This window comes from Opisthorchis viverrini (assembly GCF_000715545.1).
Source record: "Opisthorchis viverrini unplaced genomic scaffold opera_v5_438, whole genome shotgun sequence".
NCBI lineage: Eukaryota > Metazoa > Platyhelminthes > Trematoda > Opisthorchiida > Opisthorchiidae > Opisthorchis > Opisthorchis viverrini.
Genome location: NW_008752091.1, coordinates 14,302 through 41,087, shown reverse-complemented (window position 1 = coordinate 41,087; position 26,786 = coordinate 14,302). Strand labels below are relative to the sequence as shown.

The 26,786-nt window shown below is 45.3% G+C and overlaps 1 protein-coding gene across 1 annotated transcript in view; it reads right to left on the bottom strand.

Moving 5' to 3' along the window:
- The window catches only part of T265_15309 (hypothetical protein), a gene marked incomplete at both ends in the record, with an annotated part of 30,621 nt that extends 6,465 nt beyond the window's left edge, over positions 1-24,156 (bottom strand). The window contains 15 exons of the mRNA XM_009177514.1: positions 2,280-2,506; positions 2,543-2,677; positions 2,764-2,824; positions 4,013-4,177; positions 6,253-6,578; positions 7,609-7,976; positions 13,009-13,261; positions 14,207-14,462; positions 15,551-15,778; positions 16,797-17,159; positions 17,260-17,345; positions 19,279-19,332; positions 20,967-21,243; positions 23,819-23,992; positions 24,035-24,156. Of these exons, the coding sequence (XP_009175778.1) occupies positions 2,280-2,506; positions 2,543-2,677; positions 2,764-2,824; positions 4,013-4,177; positions 6,253-6,578; positions 7,609-7,976; positions 13,009-13,261; positions 14,207-14,462; positions 15,551-15,778; positions 16,797-17,159; positions 17,260-17,345; positions 19,279-19,332; positions 20,967-21,243; positions 23,819-23,992; positions 24,035-24,142 (3,081 nt within the window). The remainder of the gene's footprint in view (positions 1-2,279; positions 2,507-2,542; positions 2,678-2,763; positions 2,825-4,012; positions 4,178-6,252; positions 6,579-7,608; positions 7,977-13,008; positions 13,262-14,206; positions 14,463-15,550; positions 15,779-16,796; positions 17,160-17,259; positions 17,346-19,278; positions 19,333-20,966; positions 21,244-23,818; positions 23,993-24,034) is intronic.
- Positions 24,157-26,786: the final 2,630 nt, after the last annotated feature.

The following is a 26,786-nucleotide window of genomic DNA, read 5'->3' as shown; positions in this document are numbered from 1 at the left end:
CTGATGACGACTGTGTTTTGGGTCTTTCTGGACAAGGTAGAAAACGGTTCAGACATCCGTCCTGCAATTCAGTTTTTTAGTGTAAATTAATGTGGCTATTACCAGCCTCGTAGGCCAGGAGTTACAGCTCTCAGAGCGCGGTAGGGGTTATACGGCATCTGGTTTACAGGTGATGACCCACGTTTTTTGCTAATTCCCAGGATGACAAGACCACTGAAGGGCAGTTCACGAGGACGTGCTGCGGCCTGTGCCTTGTCGGTGCAGTGGGATCTGAGAATTTTAGAGGCACTTTTGATGAGTGATACCACGGGACGGTCGAACGCGTCACCTTTCTTTCAAGACGATTTTCGAAAGTTCAGGTTGTTGACCTCTGGAGGTCGGACCTGTGGGAGTGGCTTCCTGATGGAATTGAATAATGACTTCACTATAGACCACTGTGTAGCTGTGAAAGCGGATTCCGCTTTTGGTGGTGAATACTTACATTTTAGCTTTGACTTGACTCGCCACATAGTGAGGGACGGAAGCTACTCAACGGATAACAGGCTATCGTTGTTGAGGAACGGCTGTAGGAGCTGGTCCTGATCGAGGGTGACCCCGTTAGAGTACCCTGTCTTCACCCCCTCCGGACAGATCTTATGATACGGAATGCATCATTATGGACTTTTCTGAGATGTAGAATTTCTTTGATGAGTATTATTTTTAATCTAATACTAAATTACCAGATCCTTCAGAACTGAAAACAGATTTGTAAGACTTTGTGAGGATATCTTTCTTCACAAACGATGAAGTATTCTCCGGGTAAGTCTCTCTCCCATAAGAAGCATCATTAAATCTTTGCCAGAAACTGTAGTCACCGCTTTAAATATGCTTACACAGTGCGTTTTGATGGGTTAAGGCCACTTCAGTTCTTGGGTTTCGGCAGTTGGTATCATCTTTCCCAAAGCAAACTAATTGGGATTCTTCGGCAGTCCACGACCATCTTCGCCCTTCTTGGGACTCATCAGGTATGTGCAGTCCCCAAGTTTCTACTTGAACCCAAACTGCACGAAATAAGTGAAATGCATTCATTTGCAAACCAACTTGGATTTGCGAAAGACCCATCTGAAACCCAGCTAAATCTCTCGTTTATGATGTTTCTAAGCAACTGAATGTGCTACATCAGGCCGCCCCATGTTTCAGTTGGTACGATATTCGAGATATCGCGATACATGTATAGACGTATTATGCTACCCATAAAAATGATGACAGGTTGCACCTGACAGATTTCGCCCTTCTTGGGTCTCATCAGGTAGGCGCAGTCTCCAATTTTCCGTCAACCTTATGGTCTACTTGAACCCAAGGTGGTCAGCTAGTATAAAAGATAATAACCGTTGAGCTGTAACACGTTTTCCGTACCTAGCTCCTACGCAACCGGAAGGAAGCAAGATGACCGGGATACTGCTTGGTCGCCCAAGTTCAGACAGAAGCAGTCGAGATGCGAAGGTCGTAAATTCGCGCCTTAACCGATGGGCTATCTCGAGGCTACGTAACGTGGACATTGAATAGTAGCAGGTATCCGGAACACTTTGCACGACTATGCAGGAAACAAATCCAAAAACGGTGGCTATTCGTTGTAGATACTTCTAGAGTCAAAGTTCCAATGCAGTATTTTGTGGGGCAAGCTTTGTGCACCTCTCTGCGGATAAGATCCTACGTAGAATTTCGTCCATAACGACAAACTAGGGGTGTACGAAAAATAAAAAAATACCTGGAAAGTTGCTCAACTCCGTCCTGTTTCCACCAATATTCGATGAGGCCAGTGAATGAACCATCGGCATGTTTCGAGAAGCAACTATCTCACAACAAATAACGCCGAAGCATTTGTAAGAGGTGGATCCAAAGTAAAGTTAAAGTTAATGCAACCTTATGAGTAGTATATTACGAATATACATGTATCGCGATATCTCGAATATCGTACCAATTGAAACATGAGGCGGCCTGGTGCAGCACATTCGGTTGCCTGGAAACATCACAAATGAGAGATTCAGCTGGATTCCAGGTGAGATGAAGCTGGCTGGCGGGGTGTTTTTTTCGGAGAGGTTTCCCTTGAGGAGGGCTATTGCAATAAACTGCAGTTTCCGCCTAGTGTAACTAGCTTATACAATGAAGGGACTTTATGGTGAATGCACTGTGAACCTAATGGCGCCGTTTGAGCAGTTGCGCAGCTGACATGACTGAAACCATAACTGCGGAATTAAGTTACATTGATCAGATAGACACACGGTAAAGTTTCAACTTACCTTTAAAAAGCTTCGGTCAATATCTAATTGCATACGTTCCTGTTCCAAATCCACGGTCTCTGCGGACTTGAGCACAGTCCGTCCTTTTTCCGCATTCGCATGCACGGGAACCAGACCTTGATCCAAACGACACATCAGATCGATCAACGGACGTGCATCCTGTCGAAGTGATTCCAGTAGATGGACCAGTTCTGTTGATGAGGTGGGGAGCACCCCGCGCGGAGTCGCTACACAGTGGAATAGCGGACAGAGAGCAAACTTACTATGAAGGGACGGATTAACCCATAGACGTAGTTCGTGATCGGTCTTGTGTACGACTACGCCATTCATGACCGTCGCCTGGCTTAATACGCGGATAAATGAACGGGCTGTCGACAACACGTGATCATAAGACGAATCTTACGCGCCTTCGAACATCGATCAACGAAAAACGCGCGCGCGTGTGTGTAAACGACCCAATCAAAGGCCGATCCAACCAACTTACCGTTGCCGTTGGTCAATCCCACAGCGTCAAACGGAAAAAATGCATTATGCGTGGACGGACCCTGAAAGACACAAGACGTAGATTGAACTTAATTGTGAACTCGTCCTCAGGTTAGGTCACAGTGGCAGTAGAAAACAAGGCAAAGAAAAGAAGGACAAGCAGTACGCGTAAAGTAGCCAGCATGCTATCATATAAACATATGCGGGCTTGAAATTTCGACATTACGTGCCGAACCTGATACGTAATGAAACACGCAGTGTGCGCACAATAGATTACTTTTATAGCTATTCAGCAGCATTCTCTTAAGAAGTTGTAGTCACAAGAGTAATTAGAACAGCAGTATAGGAATAAAGCTAAGTGCCTCATAATGAATATGAGTATGAATAGTGACGTTGGGTAGAGGAACAGCGCCATACTTAGCTGGGAGAACTGCTTACCGGTCACCCTCCGATGACGTATGCACGGAGAAGGAGTCATTTCACCCGAGGTGATGCTTGACGTTCTCGTTGTTCCTAAGCGGTGATGATATCGTGAAAACGAAAGTGTCTTGGCACTGTCGTGGAACAGGTGGATGGTCGCATGCCACTAACAGACGGGGAGTAACCATAGGTCACGTCGGCCATTATGGGGTCAAGATTTACAAAACCCAAGCAGACTGATGTTGAGACTGTTCCCCCCGGTACTACTTTAATGTCTGCCAGTGATAAGAAACAATCGTTCAATTGTACCACCTTTTCGGTGTGTGGCTGCTACGCCACCTGTAGGAGGCACGAGGGCTGAGATAATGCCAGGTCACCCAAGCCTAGACAGGAGCACTCGAGTTGCCGGAGTTGGGTTTGAACCACGGATGTTCCCGCCAGTAATTTCGTGTCTCAACCACGTACCACCTCAAACTCATTGCCCAGTCTTTCGTGTTATCCATCGCACCCATGATGAATATGCACGGCACGTTAATTAAACTATGTAACTGCTGTCTACTTAACCCCATATAACTAGACGTATTTATCGGAGCTAATCATAAAAGCGCCTTACCTGATGGAGTGGGCTGGACATCCAAGCGTGCTACTGTTCGGGTTCAATGCACAAAAAGTAAGAGGACCCGCATATTCTGGTGCGCTCCACACTATTCAGCCCCTTCTGGAAACTTAATTGGAAACTAATGTAACTCAAGTGAACACCTCATAGTTTCTTCTCGGAAACGTTATGAAACGCGAAAAAAAGAGGAGAATGCTGCTTCGTACGAGCTTACCGGTGATAGAATCCGATCGGGGTTTCTAGGACCAAAGACTGACTTTCCCGTAAACAAACTCAACAGTGTTTCTGAACTGCCGGTAAGCATAGGTTTTTCGCTAGGGCTGACGGAATCCGCTAGATCGTTCCGGGATGACGAAAGTCCATGTTTGATTTGTGCGTTCTACACGGCAGCAAGGATAATGAGTAATAATGCATAGTTAAATGATACTACTAGTAACTACTGACGGGGAGACAAATCACTACGAACGCTGATCATTCAGTGCGAAATAGAGTTGAGCAGAAATCACAGATTGTGAAATGAAAGACAAGGCGTGGTGAATTAAAACCCATAAACTGATCTGGCAGGCGCGGATTTCTAAGTAGGAGAGCGTGTTTGATTAAGTAACACTGCCTTCAGACAAGTTTCTACACCAGACGTCTACCACGTTTGGAATTGATATTTTCTTCACAAAAAGCGCGGAGCTTTGGTTGCCTGGAGAGGCGAAGAAATAGCGAAAGATACAACATATACTGCTTTGAAAACTGGAACTATTCTCAAAGTCATGAAGACTGTGTATTAAATGAAGAAGTCCGCCGTCGATTATTTGGCGTCGTTGGAACCCACCAACTGACCTAACGACTGCAATGGTTTGGGTGTGTTCTTCGCCAATCACAACACCACTTATTCTTGTCCTTAAAACTGCACAAAGAATGAAGTTTTTTGTCAAGATGGTCAGCTAAAAACCTCGATCGACACTTCAATGTTGAATTTCCGGGTCTGTGGGCTATCTACGACCCACGCCAATTGAACGAAAACTGAATCAATACACACGACGGATTTGCCACCGACGCCCGAGGTTCCGCAGTTGCTACCCGAGTCATCGGAGAAGCTGGATTATCCTCACGCAAGAGTAAAATTATACCGGGTACGCCCTAAATATGTACGGATTAGGATTGCACTGGGAATTACCATGTTACGGTGTTATAAATGCGGAGACTTGAAAGATCCGAGTTGGAATAAACCATGATGGAATATGTCAACATAGACTGAGTGACAGTATTCCCGTGATCCGCATACGAGGTTGACGTCCAGAATGGGATTATCAGTTGCTGTACAAATTTGGCGACTGTGAAATCGGACCAAAAAAGTCCTAATTAGCTTTGCTAAATGAAGTATTGAAGAGTCCACGGGCTACGTCTCAATCAGCATCGTCTGGAATGATTTTGTGCGAGTACACACCACACAAAGGTAGTGTCTGGTTACCACTGTCTTGTAATTGGCCGTCGCAGTTGCATGAGACCGACATTGTACCCGCTACATGAACTCCAAAAGTTCAAGATAAAAATGGCATCTTGATACAATATTTTATCGGTCACTTGCCAAGGCAAACACACTGGCCGGTAAATAGATGTGTGCTGGTTGCTATGCTTGGCTCTGAGACCACAATACAAATGCGCACTTAGCCGCTGCTGGCTGAATGTCTCGTTACACCTCATCCTGCATCACGGGTCGGCATTTTGTGGAGAGCACCGAATCTGATATCACAATTTGGACACCGAACTACACAGGACTGTGAACTCGGACAAAGCCTGCTAATCGGTTCCATTCACACATACACATACACACACACGATAGTGTGGACACTGCTGTCTGCTAGAGGAGAGCGGCACTGGTTTGGCTCACATGTACAATCTAAAAACTGAGCTAACAGCATGAAGCTTTGAGAACGGTGGCAGTAACACTGACGCTGCGCTAGCAGCTGTCAGTTCGATCGAGGATGAGTCATATAGGGATAGGTGATTACTCATCAAAAAACGAGTAGGTTAATGTCAGTGGGAATGAACAAACATGCGATACATACTTCATCAAAGACAATAAACATGAGTAAAACCTTGTAGGACCTGGAGAGTTGAATGACTCAAAGACTAGTGAGTGTTAATTCGGTTGCATCAATCATCGATATGTTTCCAGACGCGAAATCAACTGACGTAGGTCACGTAGGCTCTCAAAATACACTCGGAAAGGCCATACATAATGTGCACAGTGTGCCTGCAAAAGATCAGGTCGAAGGCGGCGATAATACATGGAATACCATCATTATGACTCAGGTGCGACAAAAAGGAGAACACCAAGACAACACCTAAGTTCGTCGGAAAAGATTCACATTGACGAGTCACATCAGAGACCAGACACGCGGTGAACAAAAACGTCAAAGAACTGGATGCGTGCATCTCATCAAAATAAAAAAGACTTACGCTGGGGTCTTTCCGAAGATAGGCGTCTCTAGTCCTTGTCTCGTCCTTGATTTGGGATGATGATTGTAGTACCTTGTTTTCCGTGCAGTTTAGAGAACTGTGCCAAGACGCGCAATGGTTAAGCTCCAAATCAACATGATGCGTACCCACAAAAGTGAAGGAAGCTCGCCTCTGACTATGTCGACTGACCGATGGAGGGTTGGTATCATAGACATTCCACGAAAATGTATCCGGAGTGCCGTCTATTATGTGGTTCGGAATTTCTACGTTTATGGCAGGAACGGAATGGAGACCGAAACCGCTGTCTGAAGAGACTGATCTGGTGGCTGTGGGTAATGCAGACGGTAGTGGATCATACAGACTGCTTATACAATTCGACAGTGGACGGCAAACAGTTGACCAAGGGTGGCTAGAATTACTTAACGTCTTTGAAGATCTTAGGAAACAGTATTTTAAAAAGTTTCAAAAGCTTGACAACCAAGTGAAAAATTGGAGCAGCAGTTGTCTTAACTATGTGGCGACACAAGGGGTTCGCTCGACCGTTTGGCCAGAGCTGTTATCAGACACTTCATTGGTCTACACAGGCGTTCCAACTCACAGTTCGCTCCCTATGTGCGATAATCTGCACTCTATATCACATGCGTTCACAAGTGAACCCGGAAAGTGACCGGCATAATGGGTGTTTTCAAACAAATTCACTGGGCAATGCAATTGTAACAGATTTAACAGGTTTATTGATGGAAATATAAAAGACAACAAAGAAATCTCATCAGGTCGAGGGGACTATCCTACCATAACTATTCCATAGTAGGGCCAGCAAACCGTCGGGAAGCGTCCAAGGCTACCAGGCGCCCGAAGAGACTTCAATGGGCAGCAGCAGCTCTTCGATTGCATAAGGATCCTGCTAAATGAAACATATATGGCTCACACCTCGGAAGATAACCAGATCATTCAAGACAAGAAAGCCGCCTCTATAAGTAACATTTCAGAGGCTTTGGGACAGTGAGCTTTGATGTGTCACACCGTACGGACGCTGATGTCCGGTTATAAATGGCGCTTAAAATTGTGACGTAAATTCACAATCATGCGAATGGAGCGGAATGAATGGCAGAAAATACCGAATACCTGGAGAGCAGCCCTAAGCCTGTCAGAACAAGAGACCACTCAAAGTGGCGAAGAGCACCTTGCGGAAAAATTTGATCAGCAATGCACAGTAGGTAGAAACACCATTGGTGATCACGAGGTTAGCGGTGAAACTGATGTACGAGTCTTTGTGGATGAGAGCGAGTACCTTTAATTATGTGAGCCTCACGCTGAAATGCCTAACAATGTCATGGGGAGACAAATTCAACATACTCATTTCACGAATATCCCCAGAATCATCCCATTCAAGCTCATTGTTGGCTGTCAGACGCCCATCATTGGTTATCCGCTCTCTAGTCGCGCGATCCGACTTATCCATACAGACGTCGCCCTCACCCATGTGTGCTGGTTTGTTCACTGACGGAGAAAACAAGCTGAATGAGACCGGAGTGTTCATCGAACCCGAATCGGCTTCTGTGGTGGATGGAAGTAAATCGGAAAATGTACTGTCATCCAAATCCGCCGGGTTGACACACAGCCCGTGACGACTCAGGTCCAAAGCAAGCTCTTCCATGTTGATCGCATGTGTTGCGGGCGAGTCTGAAAATCTGGCGTGCGGAGTAGATGCGCACAGTACAGGACTGTAAGAATGAAAAAAAAGATTCAGCGGTGGGATACGGAGAACTTATAAGAAAGAAATTAGAGATTTCATGAAGTGAAAGCATACTGTCCCCCTAGGGCTCAAAGGGGCTAATTCTTAGGTGACAATTCCCGTGAGGTTTCCATAGGATTAATCATCTCCGAAGAGTCCACCGCATCTATGAAGAATTACTGATTTGGTTCCTCGAAAAAGGGTCATTAACGCCATGACCAATGAAAATACAGAAAAGCGCATGTTCAAGGAGCCACGCAGCGACTTTGAACGATGCCAGCCAGTGAGCTACAAACCGTTCTAAACCAAGGCAAACTAGCCAAACAATGTCAAAATCAACTCCAGAATCCTATCGCTGGTACTCGATAAGCGCTGATCTCATCCTTAAGCTCAAATTGCAGACAGCATGAGTTCCTACCTCGAAAATGACTGATACAAACGAATTTGACGTCAGATCGACGTAAGAATTCGCCAGTAGGATTAACACAGAATTCCATCATAATCCCTCAAAGGAAGTAACCGTTAAGTGTGGAACGTAATCTTGTGAATAACGATCAGACAACGCATAAGGAGCAAATGGCTTGAGACTGAAGGGTGACCAAAGTCAGGAGTCAATGTGAAACTCCCAACTTTTGGCTCGTGCCCTAACCCTTGAACAAACTGAGATCACTATCACAGTCGGGAAAGTGCTTTAGATTATTTTACCCGACCCAAATGAGCTTCTCGCCAGCCAAGTAGCCCAATATCCATCCAACCACAGCAGAGGAAGTCTCCTTTACCGCTATGCTTGAAGTACCGACTTCAACATGCCAACTACTTAGGCAACGTCATAATAGTATAGAGTATTAAACCTTTGCCCGAAGCAAGATGGTTGAACTGGAACACTTCGGCAACCCGGCACTGCAAGCCGACTAAACGTGCCAGACTGATATAAAGGACAGCCTTCGAGAATATACTCTTACCGGTGAAAACGAAGTCACACATCATGCGTGACGCAAACCAATTTATGGTTCCAGTGAAGTTATTGGAAAACATAGAGTATAGAAAGACCTAAACGGGCAAAGTTAACGTGAATTTCATTCCATCAAACCGAGTCAATGGATCCTTTATTAAAAGGGACCGACGTGCTGCTCACCAAGACACCTAAGGTCTTCTAACTGTGATGAGAGATTACGGTACTGTGGTACACGACCTCTCTTTGTCTCCCAAGCTGCCTACCACAAGGAGCTTCTTCCGACAAGACCCTGACTCATCCATCATTGACGAAAAGGGGTCACCATACCAAAGTATGTATCCACCTTGCACAGGCCTCTTTTGATGTGAGATGAGAAAGCGTCAGACGTGCCGAAGCATATTCGGGCGCCTGAAGTGAAAGACTGAGTCTCTGTCGTGATTGGAGTGGTAGTGTCGTGCAGGCTGTAAGCTCCGCCAGAAATTCGTACTTGTCACTGGCTTCCAATCTGAAGCGCTGAAGATACAGCCTGGTCGAGTATGACAGTCCAGGAAGACGGAACAGCCTAACGCGATTGGTCTTCTCGCGCATGATTATTCGGATGCTTTGGGAGAGCCTAGGCATCGTGTGGTGTCTTAGTCCCAACATTTCGATTACTGTGGTCAATTCTTTTAGAGGTTTTACAAGTGAAGGGATCACAGACCGGATAGAAGATCAGTCACCGCCTGTTACTCTAAATGAGGTAACATTCGTGACGTCAGCAGCCGAAAACTGACTGCAGAGTAGGCTAGTTCACATACCTACTTTCGCTGAGGCGAGACGTTTCAAAGTGACGACAGAAACCAACGATTCTAGCGACATTTGGCTGCAGTCAACAACGCACTGTAAAGAACCGTTTACAATACAGCTGTTAGATTTGATGAACGAGTGCTGGTGGTATTCTGCAACAACTCCATCTCACTTAGGTCATCACCACTAATAAATGTTTTTACATCCGACGGAGATAACAACTCGAGTCCGCCGGCAGACAAAAGTACTTCAGCCAAACAGGGGCTAGCACTACAAAACGTAACAAAAGCTTCAAACAACATACTGAGAAAATCATGCGTTGCCCAGAAAAGATCGCCACTGCGTTGAACTGACTCACCAAGATAGTTATCTGGAGGAGATCCGCCGTGGAATCATAGGGGGTCGTTAGCCGATTCGACGTCAGATAAACAAACCACCACCTAGGAACGTACCACACAAATGCTCGTGTCCTACACAAACAAGCAATGCGATCGTCATTGAGACGTGAAAACTAATTGGTTCCGCAAAACACGCTCTCGGCCAATCAGGGCGTGCGTGTGCGAAACTTCATACAACAACGCGGTGCATGATAGCTACAACCAGGGTCGATACAATTCGACATGCAAACACCATAGAGCACAGTTCCGCCGCGGTAAACGGGATGCGTCAAAACAGGTTAGTCGTCCTGCCTTCGGATAGCGGCAGTTTGTCTGAATGACAGAACAAGTGTCTGGAAAAAGTACCGACTTCCTGGTGTCCGACAATGGTAGTAAGTTTCGTTGAGTGCGATGAGGTACGACTAGAAGGACGCTGACGAACACAATATATCAAAGCTGCGGCCCAAGCTCTGACGAAGATGTGCTGGTGGTGATTGTGACATACACGTGGCTTACTGTGCTTCAGACGGGTAGTTCGTAGGTGAACTGGAGTACGGCTTCATACGTTTGTGCGTACCGCTGGGGTGTTATAAGTTGATTGGTTAGCGGACTATATCGAGATTCCTTAGGAGCACTTGGATCCTGAAAGACCGTGCACGCTAATATAGATGGTTGTGGAACCAATGGTGTGCTCGGCACCCCAACAGTCGTTCAGTGCAGTTGGTAGATGCTTGAGTCATCCGTTGACAACGCTTTCTGTGTAGTGAATGCATCTCGCACGTTGGACGAAGGCAACTCAAAAGCGTAAATCCAATATCATTCATTGGCTTTCAAATCCAGCAAGAACCGATCGGGTCGGCAGGGTCCTACGAACTGTTGTGTCTGAAATCACTACTCTCTATATAAGTTAAATTGCTGATCAAGTGGTAGAAGTTGCACTAAGACACCACCTTGAGCTTGACCATGAGCGCTGCGACATACCCGGAACAGTTGAGCTAATAATGATAATTTTACACATCTGGATGCGACTCCAATCACAACTAGTGTGCACAGCAATATTAGAAATCAGAGTCCCACGGCTTACTCGCTCAGAGCGTCACAGCGGTAGGTCAACCGCAGCTCCAACAACCAATTGGGCAAGATTGACGAATTGCCGGTTCCGACGTTAAATGCCAGGATCTGCAAGCTATCTTGCGTCCATGCCACTGGAAGCGCCGTTGGATGAAGACCCGCGAAAGCTTAAACACTTGTTTGGATAGCTGTATCACGTTGGACTTTGGAACTTTCTGCTATGCTCTCTCGTGGCCTCGGTACATCTACGTCTAGACCAGGTCAGTGTAAGCGAAAGGCAGGGTCTACGAAGCGGCACCGTGTTTCGTATTGCTTTACAACTCCGAGGTCTATTCACCGTGGGTGGAAGACAAAAAACGTCACCTGCGACCAAAACACTGCACGGATTGGTAATGCTAAAGTGCGGCGGATGATTTCTAACAACAAAATCAGCTGATTGGTAAACTGATCCGACCGCGCCAAACTACACCGACTAAGTCGGTCACTTCTTAGATCAGACAATCAACTGCCTTCCTGTACCCTGTTTGCAAAAGCAGGTTTCAAATGAAAGCAACAAAGAGATTGGCAATGTATAACCTGGAGACGAAGCACGAGAAAAGGTAGTAACGTATCTTAGCTGCGCTAGTCCACATCGTCCCTGAGGTAGGGATAAAAAGGAGAATGAACTGATGGTCAGAGGCACTGAAGGGCATGGCGACCCACTATACTCGGTAATTAACGCAATATTTGTTTTCCTGTTGCTTACCGAGCAACCTCTATTTATGTTACGCTCTTCTGCGCTATCAAAAGCAGCAAGGATCAGAACCACCGTACGCGGTTTGCTGTACTCAAAAATGAGCTGAAGTAGACTCGATTGTGGTACTAACACGTGACATCAGGATACAAAAGAGCCCGAAGAATACAGTCCACAGTGCGGCCACAATAAATTCAAGAAAATTCAGGGCGGTGGCGAGCGCCTTGGGACACATTACTATTGGGAAGTTGGTCTGAGAGCATGCACCAGATTAAAGGAGAGGCGAGTTCGGTTTCAAACGATAACAGTAGCTTCACGAAAAAAGGCGTGAATAGAAAGAAACGTTGCAAATGTAAACACAGGAATACTGAGCGAAACATCACCACCATCGTCAACCACAGCTCGTCAGTGCTGAACACCGACGGTAACACTATTCACCGATACGGTCTGGGTGACAGTATCATTGGCGATTTCAGCTGGTATTGACTGATCTGAAGTACGAGGCTCGTGTGCTGTACAAATTAACCGAACGTGAGCTGACTTACGCACAAAGCCTATGTTGAGATGCGACCTACGCACCATAAATGACAATTTCCTAATACTGATGTTTCAGCAAAGTACCCTCTGACAATGATAATGAACAATAGCTGATGCCAGCATAAAGCCATCCAGACAGAAGGCATTTTAGGCGTGGCAAATAAGAGAGCAAGAGACGTGCTCTGGAACCCAGGCGGAGACAACCGCACTGCATAAACGATAAGTGTCTCTCAATGCTTGCGTAATTCAGTTAACTAACCACGGACTTGGTGGAACAAAGGTAACGCGAGGGGAACACGGCGAAAGTAGACGACATTAATCACACTGTACAAAAGCACACAGAAAATCGCAAAGATGAAGGAAATAGCGTCATAGGAACAAGCCATATTGGAGTCGTATTGACAGGAGACAATTGCATTCAGATCACTCTTTTGAACAGTCCTCTCGTCCTGATGCAATTATTGTGCTCAGTCTAGACTAAGGCAGGGAGTTCAAAGGTTTTTCATTAGAGCTCATCGGCAAAGAATTCAATAAAATTCGGCGGTAGCACATTAAGACTAACCTGGATTGGAGGGGAGTGAATACCGATCGTCTGGGCGAGTAGGATGACTTGGGGATCGTTCGTGGGCATCGAGGAACCCCGATTCCAGCTGGAAGGGACTTAGAGCGAACTATGTAAAGGGAGCTTATCAACTGGCCCCGTTCAGTGTTGAAAAACTTGGCGCCGTCTGCCAAGTCGATTTCGGGGGTGACTGCGGCCTGAAGATCGTCGGAAGTCAGAGTCGCCATAGCGTCGTCTGTCTGCTGAGTACCTACTGCAAGTAAAGTAAAGCAAAATCAGATCCGAGTTTCGTCTCAGTGACAAGCACAATTTCAAGATGATGGCGGGAAGTGAAGCACGATAACCTGGACTCCACTATCGTCACCATATACGATGACAGCTAACGACAGTAGATATGATAGGCCTAAATGGTAAAACAATTAGCACAAGTCAGGCGGAGAAACCTAAGCAGTATTTCCTTGCAACCAAATTCTGAGTTCAAGTGAGTGCATTATCGGTAACTACTAGGATGAAATCAAACTGGAGGGTTCGATGATATGCCACCACGAACTAGTGCGGGCATTATTCGGGACAAGATGCCTTGTCCTGGCAAATGTTAAGTGCTCTCATGATTATAATGAGGTGAGCTGCGGTCGAAACATTAACCAAATCTACCCAGATCCAGTTGTTAGGAGGGAAAGCCTATCCACAGCAGACGTAGTGTGACTGTGCGCGAAAGTATCATGCCCATTGATGGTGGACAATCTTGCAAGATACTTGTATTTTGAATGTCACTGTTATGTCATGCCTTGAACCCGAAGGTACCTAGAGCGACGGCCCCCAAGAGAAGCATTTAAATGGTTAGTGTTCACTGATTAGCATTCATGAAATATATAAACATGAACTGTACTAATTGGATTCCAGCTACATAATCCACCTCATAAGAGTAACAACCAGCGAACACAATTAGGGTAACGATAAGGTGCTATACATCGGTCCAGGGCGAGGCAAAGCTCTCATGGCTTACGCTGTTACGGAGTCAATGCGTGCACACTTAATGTCAATGAGTCAGTCTCAAGGTTGAACCTTGAAAGTGATCTATGAGCCAAGCAGCTACGGCTTTGGTGAAAAAGGGAATGATATGTAGCTTAGAAAGTCTGTAGCTCAACCACACTTTCTTTTTTATGCCTCACATTATACTACCTTCAACTGAACTTACTCAAATGCACTGAACAGGCACTTCGAAGACAATCCAAGGAAAGCGAACGAGGTTTGATTGGATGTGTGGCACAAATGCTCACGAAAGCATCATCTGCAACAAATGGCTCAACAAGGTATGCTGATCGATCAGAAGCCGAACAACTGAGGTGGGATGAAAACATTGACGGCGTAGTACCGTCAGAGGCACTCCCAAAACCTGACTCCTTGTATGCGGGAGAAAATGCCCAAGAATCTGGCGAGCATTGGTCAATTTTCTGTTAAAAAATAACGGAGAAAACAGTGCACGATGGCAAGAATACCAGGATGGAGGCTTGCTCCAACGCAGATTTTGAGGTTGGATAGAAGAAACAGTATTCTAGAAACTTATCTAAAAGGATCTTTTAGTTAATGTAGTTTGAAGCTGATACAGCTCATTGGGACGTGAAGATATGTGTAGATATTATGAATGTCAAGCGATAAACCTCATAAAAAGTTCCTAAAGGAAGTACCATGACCGCATCCTGCAGGGGTTCGTTTAGTAGGCAATTACTGTAGCTGAACTTTTGTTGAACGGCGTCATGCAATTTTAATTTCACGTCTTAGGTTTCACTGACGGTGTTTGGGACGCCAGTGAGCCATGACTAGCAAGAAATACTTATACGATGAAAAAATCCTTCCTTGGACGGGTACCTCCCGCTTAGCAGTGTGCCTAACATCAACCGTTTGAACGGCACTCTGAAAAGCGCACCAGGATCTCTGGGTAACTGAGTCGACAATAAAGTAGATATGGAAAGCATTGCTATAGTAAGATCAGTATTGACAGTGGTGCTTTTCTGCGACGATTATGAGGTTTCGTTCCAGATAAGTAAACATGACGGGGTATCAGAAAGACCTTCTTGTTTTCTCCAAAGGGAGTGTTTTTCTAAAAGGAATACGAAAGTTCGACGTCCAATCGATATTAACTAGCAGTAGTGAATAGCGGTCGTAATGACTGGGCTTTATCTTGAATTAATGATATCTAGAGAGTCAGTTTGATTTGACAGAATCACTCACAGGTACATCGTACGTGGAAAAGACTTCAAAATAAAGGGTCTATCGTTAGTACGCATTCCGTTCCACCTCCTTTCTTCTGAGTGGAACAATAGTGGTGTCGGCATCGTTTAAACTATGGCTAACAGACCTAAAATACGGAAACTTTGTTCTCCTTAATGTTAGGTCACGGCATCTTTCATCCTATTCAAGTCTAACCCGTAAAGGTATCTACTTACTAAGTTCCCTTCTGAGAATTTAGCGGAAACAAGGGATCATGGAAATCGCTTGTAAGTCTGCTACCAAACAAAGACATTTATTTTTCAACACGTACCTCACTGAATGATGAGGCGTCTTTGTTACCGTGACGATGAGGAGCAGGAGAAAGTGGAGGATAAATTTTCAGCTCGGAACGTGGATTATTTCGCTGGGATGGCGAGAACCAATTGTTCACGAGAGGAGCTGTAGGAAATCCAGACGTCATTGGGCAGATGTTCATATCACCAACAGATAACTCACGCGAATCGGAGGTTGTCTGGTGTTCCGGCCGCATCGAATTATGCTGTTAACGTGAGGGAGCTCAAATGAACTAGGTTGGGTACGACATAATGGCAAAGGACTATTCTTGTCTCCGAACAGGCGTAATTGAACTATTGAAAGCCCCTGGTTTGCGGATGCTTGCTTATCCGGAATGAAGTAACAAGATACTGGTATCCAACTATAAGTGGTAAACTGCTTATTCAGTACCAAGAGGTTAAATCATGGTTTCCTGTAACAGGCTCGAGGTCCTCCGTTTATGAAAGTAAATGTACCAGCAAGCTAGTATGTGCACGAGGGCGATTCTATCATTCGTATATTATTGTCCTTGATCATCTGAAAACAAACTTGATCGGAGATCAACCACGTCGTAGTGTAAAAAAACGAGTTCCGAAGGAGTGTACAAGCCGACCTGCCAATGATTAAACGGCAGTTGAGGAAAGGCTTCAGCAGGCAAAGCACGAAGTTATGTTCTGATCTCATCAGGGGTAGTTTCCACTCTGGATACAGAAAAATGCAAATGAGGTAACGATTTTGAGCGTATCAACATCACATTTACTCCTTGGAACCGATCACCACGCGCGAAATCCACACCTACAGATAACTCGACTGGAGCCTATCACTTCATGTCAAACAAAACCATGTCCCCAGGAGATATATTCATAAAAAAGAGGTCTTCTGCCCTTCTGATGATAACCTGGGTAGTGGCCTACTAGACGTTAGCTGACGTGGTCAGTTTTCGAATAGATCACTGTCAGGAGTATTATCGTTCCAAATGACGAAATCATATGTACATCAAAGTAGCTGTTAAGGTACACCTAAAGTTGACCCCGAAAGTATTGGACATCCGCATATAAACTGATGCTGTTCTCCCAAAAATACTCAGAACAGAGATATCATAAAAGTAGTAAAATGCGCGGGCGCTGAATAACGATAAAGCTGTTTTGATTGCTTGTGTATGGCTTACAGCATCGCTTGCTCATCACAAAAATACATCACAAAAATATACAAATCACGCTAAAAACACGAAGCAATATGCTCACCATATCAGTAGAGGCCCGGCCACTGGACCGAACTTTCCATCGCTCCCGAAGCTCGATTTGCGTAAGCCAGATATCATAACCTGCTTGAACCAAGTCATTTATCTTTGCGCTTAAATTGCGCACTTTCAGTGGATCATGGAGATAACCGCCAGGTCGTGAGGACTCAGAACTATGTATGGTGGCAGCCAGACCGCGGATAACCGGATCAATAGCAGTAGAGAGCAGTAAGTTGAGTAGCTGATCAGCAGAGGAGAGCACCCGAAGAGCTTGCTTCAAAGAGGCATGCTGAAGCTGAAGTAACGGAAAACAAGCGTTATACAGAACAACTTGAAACACAAGCGCCACATCACCTGCAGGAATTCTCTGGAAAGCAATAGCCGCAAGCAGACTAAGGGCTACATGCTTAAATGATCAAAATCCCAGCTCTTTGAGTTTGCTGAACATACGGAAGAAGCGCACTTACTTTCAGCTCTGTTCCCAAAGTGGACATACCCACGAAGGCATCAGTCGAAGAGAGGTCAGGAAACTGGCATTTTAATTTCATTGTGCCTGTAAACAAGGATAACCAATCAGCGTATTAATATTATGACCACACTGAAGAGTAGAATTTCGCAAACTGAAGTTTCATCCACATTCCAGTCGGTACGACGGGATGCACGGCCGTAATGAATAAATTATCATTTAAAGCTATGCTACTCACAAGTAGCTGGAAGTTGAGGATACCTTTGTAGGCGGCAACAGCCAAGCTGCTTGTGGCTGGTCATCTTACTTTGGGTGATAAAGAAATCAAAAACAGACATGATGCACTAAGTGAGCACAGCATCAACCGTCAAAATGCAGTTCGGACCGGGAAAAGACAGCGGAAAATCGTCCATATAAAAGATGGATAGATACCTGAATTAGTAAGTGGTGCGGTTGTACAAAGGTCCGAATTATTCATAGCTCGTACCCATGACGAACTATGATTGGTTATGGTTTGAGTACCAACAGTTCTCCGTTTCGCCAGGTAAGGCTTTCGATAAAGTGATCAACGGTAACCGTTGTGTTCTGAGCTATGATCTGGTTTGGCCTGCAGGACTGTGACCATAAAAAAATACTTCTAACATTGACATTATTGTCGGCTATTTCGATGTTCTGTGGACAGTTCCAAAAGTTCCACCAAGCTAAATGCCCTCTGGTATCCAGGAATGCACCAATGGTAATCCTGCGGTAGATCGGTTGATATTTCACTGGCTTACGCAGAGTGAGGGTCTGATCCGATTTTCCAAGCACAGGGCACACTATCAATACGGACACAGTCTAGTTGTGTGAATCGCGTCGTACCACTAGTTGCAATAAGGACACGTGCATATCCCGCTGTCGATGCTTCGGGGTCCTCAGAATGACGCACGTGTTATGTTTTATTGAAGTGAACCGGAGGGCTAAACCGTGTGACTAAGAATACGAGTCCACAACAGATGGAAGTATATGTCGAGGCATTTGGCTCTTCTTCATTTGTTCCCTTGGCATCCAGACAGCTCAGAAACACAGTTATCACCTATGTCAGGCAAAACAATTGGCGTAAAATGTAGGACTGATTTTCTGCCAACCATCCTAAATGGTAAACTTGTGCCCTTCGGAGTATTCTGCGTGGACTAGGAACACGGTCAAGAACCGACCGATCATGTAAACCAACTGATCAACGAAGTAAACACTAAGCACCGACAAAGCAATCAATTTACAGTTTCTAGATAAACTTTATAAATTATATACGCTCAGGCAGAAGATGAGGAAATTACACACTCAGTACCGCACTGATGATTTCAACTCGATTGGTGGTGAAACTTTTGCAGTCAACTATAAAGCTCGGCGAACAGACCCAAGCAACTACCACGGAACGCACGCAAGCTAACTATATTTCACAACATCGCCAACACCCCAAGGATCTGGTACCCTGGCAAATGAATGAATTTTTCACTGAATTTCAACAGCAACAGACAAATTGCAGTAAGCACATTGTGAGATGTACACGAGTTACAAAGCTCATGAGCAAAGATCAACAGCTAGCTGGCTAGCGGCTTCGTTAGCCCAATGAAGGTGATAACTGAGTTGCAACGACCTGCTTGTGGTCCGGCGACATTACTGTATGGGTCAATGGAGTAGATTCACCATCAAGATCAATAGTTCGTGACCGGTTGTTTTTTAACCACAGCTATAGAGACCCAAAGATTGCATTCTATTACAATTAGTCATTCAGGAGTAACACATCTCGAATCCAAGTGTTGAGATAAAGTCAAACGTTGAAAACAGTCCAACCATCCGATAACAGGCGTCCGTAATTTGCAAAGAAGCTTCTAGAAGAAAGAGGCGGTCCAGCTTGATGTGTTCTTAAATTATGGATGGTTGACATCCACAGGGTTATGCTCAAACATTCGGAAGAATAATCAAAATATCACGAAAGACACCCATTTGTACACGTATANGAAATGGTAGAATCACTCACATCGGTTGATAGAACGAAGCTGCGCTTCGATTTCCTGGACGTCCAATTCAATGTCTGTAAAGGAAGAATGAAGTGAACGAGCACGGTGCGAGCAAGTTAAACCAAGCAGTCCACACGCAGTGTAAAACTTCGGTACGATGCTCCATAATGGGGAATATCTCGCGCTTACGGGACATCTTTACATTCCCTATGGGCATACCGTTAAAATTCCCACAGGAATCAGGATCTTCCGGACCACCCGGTTAGAAGGCATAAGGTATGATCCCGTGCGGCCAGATCTTTCTAAAGTGGTATAATAATAATAAAACAATTGTTCAGCTGTAACACCCTTCGGGTGCCTAGCTGCCATGCCACTCGGAGGAAGCACGAGGGCTGGGATACTGCCAGGTGGCCCAGGTCTAGACAGGGGAAGTCGAGTGGCAGAGGTCGGGTCCGAACCACGGACCTTCCGGTCAGTGAATTCGCGCTCTAACCACTTGGGCCATCTAAAGTGGTATATCTCTATTTCGACTCCGGAACTTGCGTGTGAACGAGTCCAGATTGCTGACGTGCTGGTTTTGTCAACAAAGTGTGAGACGTACAACTGAATGAACACCCATCACACTTTTGGCTTATCCACTTTGTCTCAAGTTTGTGTTGTTGGACCGTCAAATTCAAGCCCGTTCCCGTGACTGATCATCAACTAAATCGAAAAGCAATAGCTCTATCTGTGTGTGGGTGTTTACAGGCGAGAAATAAAGTTTATCTGCGCTTTATGAGCGGCGGCCCACCTGGGTCTAAACTATATGCTGTCTACGGTTTACTGGGGTGTCCACTAGTCAATGAGCATGCGCAGAGGAAAACAAACATGATAGAAGGAATCGCCATAGCTCAACGAAGAACCATACCCGCAGAGTACTGCCAGAGATGGAACCTGGGAAGAAAATAACATGGCTAAAACACGATTGTGTTACAGAGCCACTGCGGATATGACGCAGTTTCTGAAAAACAACACCGCTTGACTGCTTGGGAAAAACTTAACAAGCCTCAAAAGAAGGGTCACACCGGTGGTGGGCTGTCAACCTTGTGAGTAATGTGTTACTATTGAGTATTTGCTGTCTGGTAGCCACAAGACCCTTAAAGAAGGAATATCTTATAAATATGGGGTAACTTTCTTGAGCAGCATCACCGTATGACGTTAGCCCCCCCTCCCCCAGGTGGTGATGCCCGACCAGGCGTACTGTGGAACTGCCGATCTGCATAACCAGGTCAGACAATGGAATCGTTTGTGAGCCAGCGTAGAGTGTCGCCGAATCGGACTAAGGGTATCGAAGTTTATAGAAAAATATGAGGGTTTTATTGAGAGTTTGCCACACGAAGCGTATTCAAGAGGTTCATCTCCTGTTCCGAACAGTCTTTTGGTCATTTCATAGCGTAGTACGCCGGGCCTCACTGCATAGACTTAACCGAAAATGATCCAGACGAACACGGTAAACGTCGTCCATTGTTTCAATCCGCTCTCGGACAGTGAAATGCAAAAACAGACGGACGCATTGATAACACGAAATCTGATTAAAAATCACTGATAAGCCTAATCACCTATCATAAGGGCTACTGTTAGGTAAGAAGTCAACCCTAGAAGGGCACTGGAAATGCACCAGTCCTCACGAAATGACAACCACAGAGTGGCTCCTATAAATGAAACTTACAGCGCAAACAGCGAACTTGATCACGCCCAAAACTCGCGAACAGCCCTGCAGTGGTATCTTGCCACAGTCGGTTGACTTCATCCAGTTGATCCGCAATATTGATACCGGCTATCGCGCCTGACTGGACGTCCAGTCCCAGACTGTCAGCTCCAGATAGTTCCCGAAGTAACACCTCTCCGAGTGTTTGAAGCCGACTCATATCGGTCTCTCGAGATCCAAATGCACGCAGATATTGTTGCTTGATCGCAAAAGGTTTAAAAGACAATAAACAGTGGAACTGGGTGAGGGAATGTACGAGAAAACTGTTTTTAGCACAGAGAAAAAAGCTGTTCTACTTGTACTAAGCAGTGCAACAAATAAGCATATCGGATGTTTGTCTAGGAATCCTCGGGAGATTGGCTTTCCACAACTGGGGTTGTTGTGCACAGAAACTGAGGTTGTGGTCACAAAGAGAAAAACTTTTGCGACTCTATCATTTTCTGAGGGCAACTGTTAGTCAACACTTCACACGTAAAACCAATGAGAAAGATGAATAAGCATTGGATACAAGGGTTACAGAGTCCATTTCATTATACTGCTATCCAATTTGCATGTAACAGCGGTGGTAGAGGAAGGCAAAACGAGCGTATCAACGGTGGGAGTGTCAGCTACAACCAACCAGCAGGATCAACATACTCGTAACCAGTTCCAAGGCGTCTACCCCATCATCAAATGGGAAGCGCTTGAAGAATACTGCCAGTATAGGAATCATCCGAATAAAACTCGTCAAAAAGCGCCGACATAATCATTGAAACGACAAGATAGGACCGGTTATTTTAACTCCACACCTCATGACATTTCATGTCCCTATATGAACTGTCCATGTGAGTAGATGTTAATTTATCACGGCTGAATATGGCAGCTCATTTGCAGATAAAAAAAGTGATCTATTTGTGAGTGGATAAGGAAGAGACCTTTCCTTGTAGGGCAGTTCGTCTCCTGTACCAACAAGCGTCGGGAAAATCTTCCAAATCCATATTGGTCAAATAGTTCAATGGGCCTTCTGTGTCAATCGAATGAAGGGAACTGAGTGGAACTGCTGAACTGCAGAGTTAGGTATGTGAACGTTGACTATCAAACTTATCGACATACGGCCAAAGTGCCTCGAGGTGAGGCGACAGTGAGATCGTAGTCACTGCGTGCAGCAGTGGTACGTAGCGATACGTAAAATATAGCCTGATAAGGCAAACACATCTGAAGGTGAGAAAAATGTGGGCCAGGTGGTCAGTTTCCAAAGATGATGTTAGCAGAATTATCTCACGATGATCTGATATGACTGCGTATAGTACATGGAGTAGTGTTTTTGGATGCTTCAGTACAGCATCCACAGTCTAATGTTGATTCATTTATTAAGCCGGAATTATCTGACTCTGCTTCGGAAAGTGAAACGCCGAATTCTGCTGAACACCCATTGGTTGTACAACAGCGGACACGACCGTATGTCTTGCGCAACAGAGGCCTGACATTATTCAATTATAAAGCAAACTCTTCAGAATTTTCATCTCTGCGGGGGGTGAATGTTGTATATTTGCTCTGTTTTTCAAACGTTTCATCATTTATTGCTAAATCACTTTCTTCCGTTTTCAGCTCTCAGTGTCAGTTTTGGATGAATAAAGCCTAGCTTTCGGGCCCTCAGTCTTTTCCATTGTCATTCTGATTGTCGTTGCACTCCATCCCTCGTCATACACAACATTGGTTCAACCTTGTTCAATAGTCTCGCCATGAAGACCACATACGAAAATAAGACAATTGAACTGGTCTTCCGTCATGGTATATAACTAGAATTGTTCGCATTCAAGGGTGGACTCTACCGGCATAAGTGACATACTCTTCAGATTCCTTTTTCTCCAGTTTCGTACATTGGTAGCGAATATTGAACAATGACGAACGCTTACCAAAAATCATCGAAAGTTGCTACACGGTTTTGTAAAAACTGAGATCTCGCATGTTCTTCGGCAGGGAAAAGTTGGAATGCCGTATGTGTTCCGTTGTGCCAAGCTTTCTGAGCAATAAGCGTACTCTCCACGCATTATCTTTGTCCTTCAGTTCGACTTTCAAAAAATCTCCCTAAAGTTTGAACCACGAGTCGAAGGGTAGGCCGGCATCAGGATTATAATGGAACTCCGTGATGCTGTTGGCGATCGAGCCGACTGAATGTGTCTGGAGCGGAATTTGGTGGTTGAATTTTAAGTTACTGTGTCAATGTTTCCACCAAACGTAACTACACCACTTCAAACTGATTTTGCTGTTGCAGCAGAACTTCTTTCAACGCTTCAGCAAATACTGTCATGGTTCATTGGGATCGGGCGTCGCCAATCTGACTGCCGACCCCGCTCCAGTACCTAGTACCGGAGAAAATATTCGCAGAAGGAAACACAACAGCTATATTCCGAACAAGCGAGTGTGACAGCGTGAGTGTGCGCAAGTGAAAAAATACAACGGTCTCAAGCTATTTATTGGAGCAACACTGTCTGAACTTGGTCCAATGCTGACGCACGCGGTCTGGCTGTGGTACGAGGCTGTGACGTGCTGCATACTGCGAAGTCGTTGTCTGAACTTGGTCAACGCTGACTCGCGCTGTCTGGGTTTGATACAAGGCTGTGAAGCGCTAGGTGTTGAGGGCGTTATCTGTCTGGTCTGCACGTAGGAGAGCTGAGGGTTTCAGTGGATTTCGGGGGTGGCTTATTTCAGAACTCTGAACTTCCTGACAGTAACCAAAACATTTTACAAACTCTTTTGGAGCATCAACAGTCCGTGATTGCAAGAAGTTGGAAAACCAACCTTGAGTACAGTTCGGATCAAAGACCGGTTACCTGATGAAGACAAGATTCCGAGCGACACAGGGAGGAGTTAAACTTTGCTTGATATAATCCTCGAATGCGCGTCAACCACCTTCGAAGCTCCATGTACGTCATTTGGAAAGTGGTCAGATTTTTCACTTGGGGAAAACCTACCGACCCTGTCGCTCGGTTCGGAGCCATATACTGCTGTAATGAGTAAATTTTTGGACGTCGGGTTTATCAACTAACCTGGTTGTGAATTTCCTGTAACAGGTGAACGCACTCGCAGTGCAACGAATGAAATTCACCGGAACGTAGAAGACCATCCGTAGGAAATGGGCTGGGGTCTTGCATCATTTCCAAAATTTCACCTGAAACGTTATTGGAAAATGCGGTCACAATACAGCGGGAAAAAGGATAAGTTCGGGAACCAGCTTTCCAAAATTCCGAACTCATGTTCTATTGTGGGAACACGAACCCAAGAACCCATCTAACAAATACACTAACGAGACTAAAACCAGCTGTGTTATCGGTATTCTGTTTCTTGGGAACACAATAAGAGGAATTGGCAGTAATAGGCCGAGGATCTAAAGGAAGAAACCAGTTGTCCAAGCATACATATCAAGGTGATTGTTAGCTGTAGGAATTATGGTTTTACGTGGACTGGAGTGCAAGGGCGCCCAGCCCTAGATAGGACGATAGGGTTATGGACCAAATCCTGTGGCTCAAAAGCTTAGCCACAAGGCAGCGAATTTCGGCGGGAAATGTAAGTGCATTGCGATTTTTAGAGAGCAAATCACAACACATATTCCAATTCTTAACCTGTGTCGATCAGGCCTCTGAACATTGACCAACTTGGTATGACAGGCTCTCCAAAACGGCTCGGAGTGAATATGTGCCAATGTGGTAGGCTTCAAATCACGAAAAGAAGGTAATGAGAGCTCCTGTAATCCTTGGAGACGGAGGTGATTAGATGAACTGACAAAAAACCGCTGTTTTCAAAGTAGTGTGCTTCAACATTGGTGGAGGAAATTTTACCAAGAAATTACTGTCAGTACCGAAAGCTATGTGACCAATGTCATCTTCACTTCGTTGGATTTCATGCCGACGGTCAGCCGTAAAACGTGTAAATGCCGTAGATGTTCGCTGATGGTTCGGGAGAGCAGGGGTGGATAGCTACATATTGGAGGTACTAGCTGATATCGTTGGCGATTGAATCCAGGAGTGATAATGGACGTTTCGGAGATTGAGAAGGGGACTATGCATTCACGGCAAAAGCTTGGGTGCTTGCGCAGAATTAGACACGCCACTTAGCAGCTACGTTAGCCAACAAATCTAACCACTGATGTCTCCTGTCTCTGGAATCTCATCATCACTAACAGCAATACACTAGTAATGCATACTAGTGCTTAACCGCCGCAAAGACGTCAGTACTCAACGCAGGTGATGGTGGCCCCCATACTTTACACTGAAGGGCATCGAATCAATGCCAGGTGTTCGTGTTATCAGTTTCTTTCAAGAAGTTTTCGGTTCTTCATTATAGGTTGGCTCCTTTTCCAGGACGAAATCTCAATTTAGAATCTCCCCCATAATTAAACATTAGATACATGTTGGTAACACGACCGTACATTGCATTCTGTATTGGACATTCTCTGTGGCCGTATGTTTAGTTGCAAGTAAGTTACGACTGGTGACGTATCTAGTGGATTCGAGCACCTTGTGACTGTTAGTACTACATGCAGCGCTAAATTAGTGAGTGAGTGTCATCTTCTTTCCAGGTTACATTTCGATGCGCTCCTTGAGCGCTAACTCCGGGGAAAGTTTATTTGTCGTCGATTTTTTTAATGTTGTGCCCTTTGACGGTAGAAATTGTCGAATCTATGTTAGAACCAACGTAATACGTTCCACAGAGCGTTTTACAGATCGCGACGAAACTAGTGAATGACTTTTATCCCCATTCCGCCGTTTCGTGATAATAATCTAAAAACATATGTCCGGCAGTAAGACGCAAAGTTTGCACTACGCAACGGTACTAGTGAGCTGGCAAAATAATATCTTTTCATATTAACGCTGCCGTTGCATAGTGCCGACGAGGCGGAAGATTTACTGGTTGCTCGGAACGCAGATATTAATTGCAAAAGCCTATGGGTAACGCTAATCATAAGTTTAGAGGCGTCAGCAAGTTCTGTTCCACATCGAAGCCGTTGGACCGGGTGGTCGCATCACCCCACAATTGCTGCGACAGAAACAGCGAGTCATCCGCGGTTAACTCGTGAACGACGCGACTGTCTGTGAGTTTTGACTGAAGTTGTCCACAACGATGCAGCCAGTTTGACGGACGGTGATCAACACAGTCCTGACACAGACAGCAGAAGGTGCTGACCAGATACATGGGACTAAAGTTACCACCTTAACCCAGCGAACCTCAGCTGTAGCACCCTTTAGATGTCTAGCTGCCATGCCACCCGAAGGAAGCATGAGGGCTGGGATTTTGCCGGGTTGCTCAATCCTAGACAAGAGAAGTCGAGATGCAGAGGTCGCGTTCGAATGACGGACCTTTCGGTCGGTGTATTAACGCTCTAACTATTGAGCCATCTCACCCCTGATGTTCAGTTACGATCCTCATATATCGGCGCATTCGCTACATATCGGGAGGTGCACTCAGCAAGTGAGGGTCCTTCTGGCCCTCACCTCACACTAACGAGCCCAGCTACCGAGATTATCTCCCTCCCATTGACTCCGTTTCACTCAATCAACAAATTTTTGAGGTACCTACTAGTTTCATCGGACATCTGCACCCGCCTCTTAGAAACGCCGCAATCTTGATTACTTCTGTAGTAAGGGAGAGGGAAGTGGGCAGATCAATGCAAATTCATTTAACCAACCGCACCACTCGAGTACGCTACCACGTGGACACCAGGCCGAGGTAATTTTAGTTTCCACCGGACCACACACCACTCGAGTACGCTACCACGTGGACACCCGGCCATAATTTTAGTTT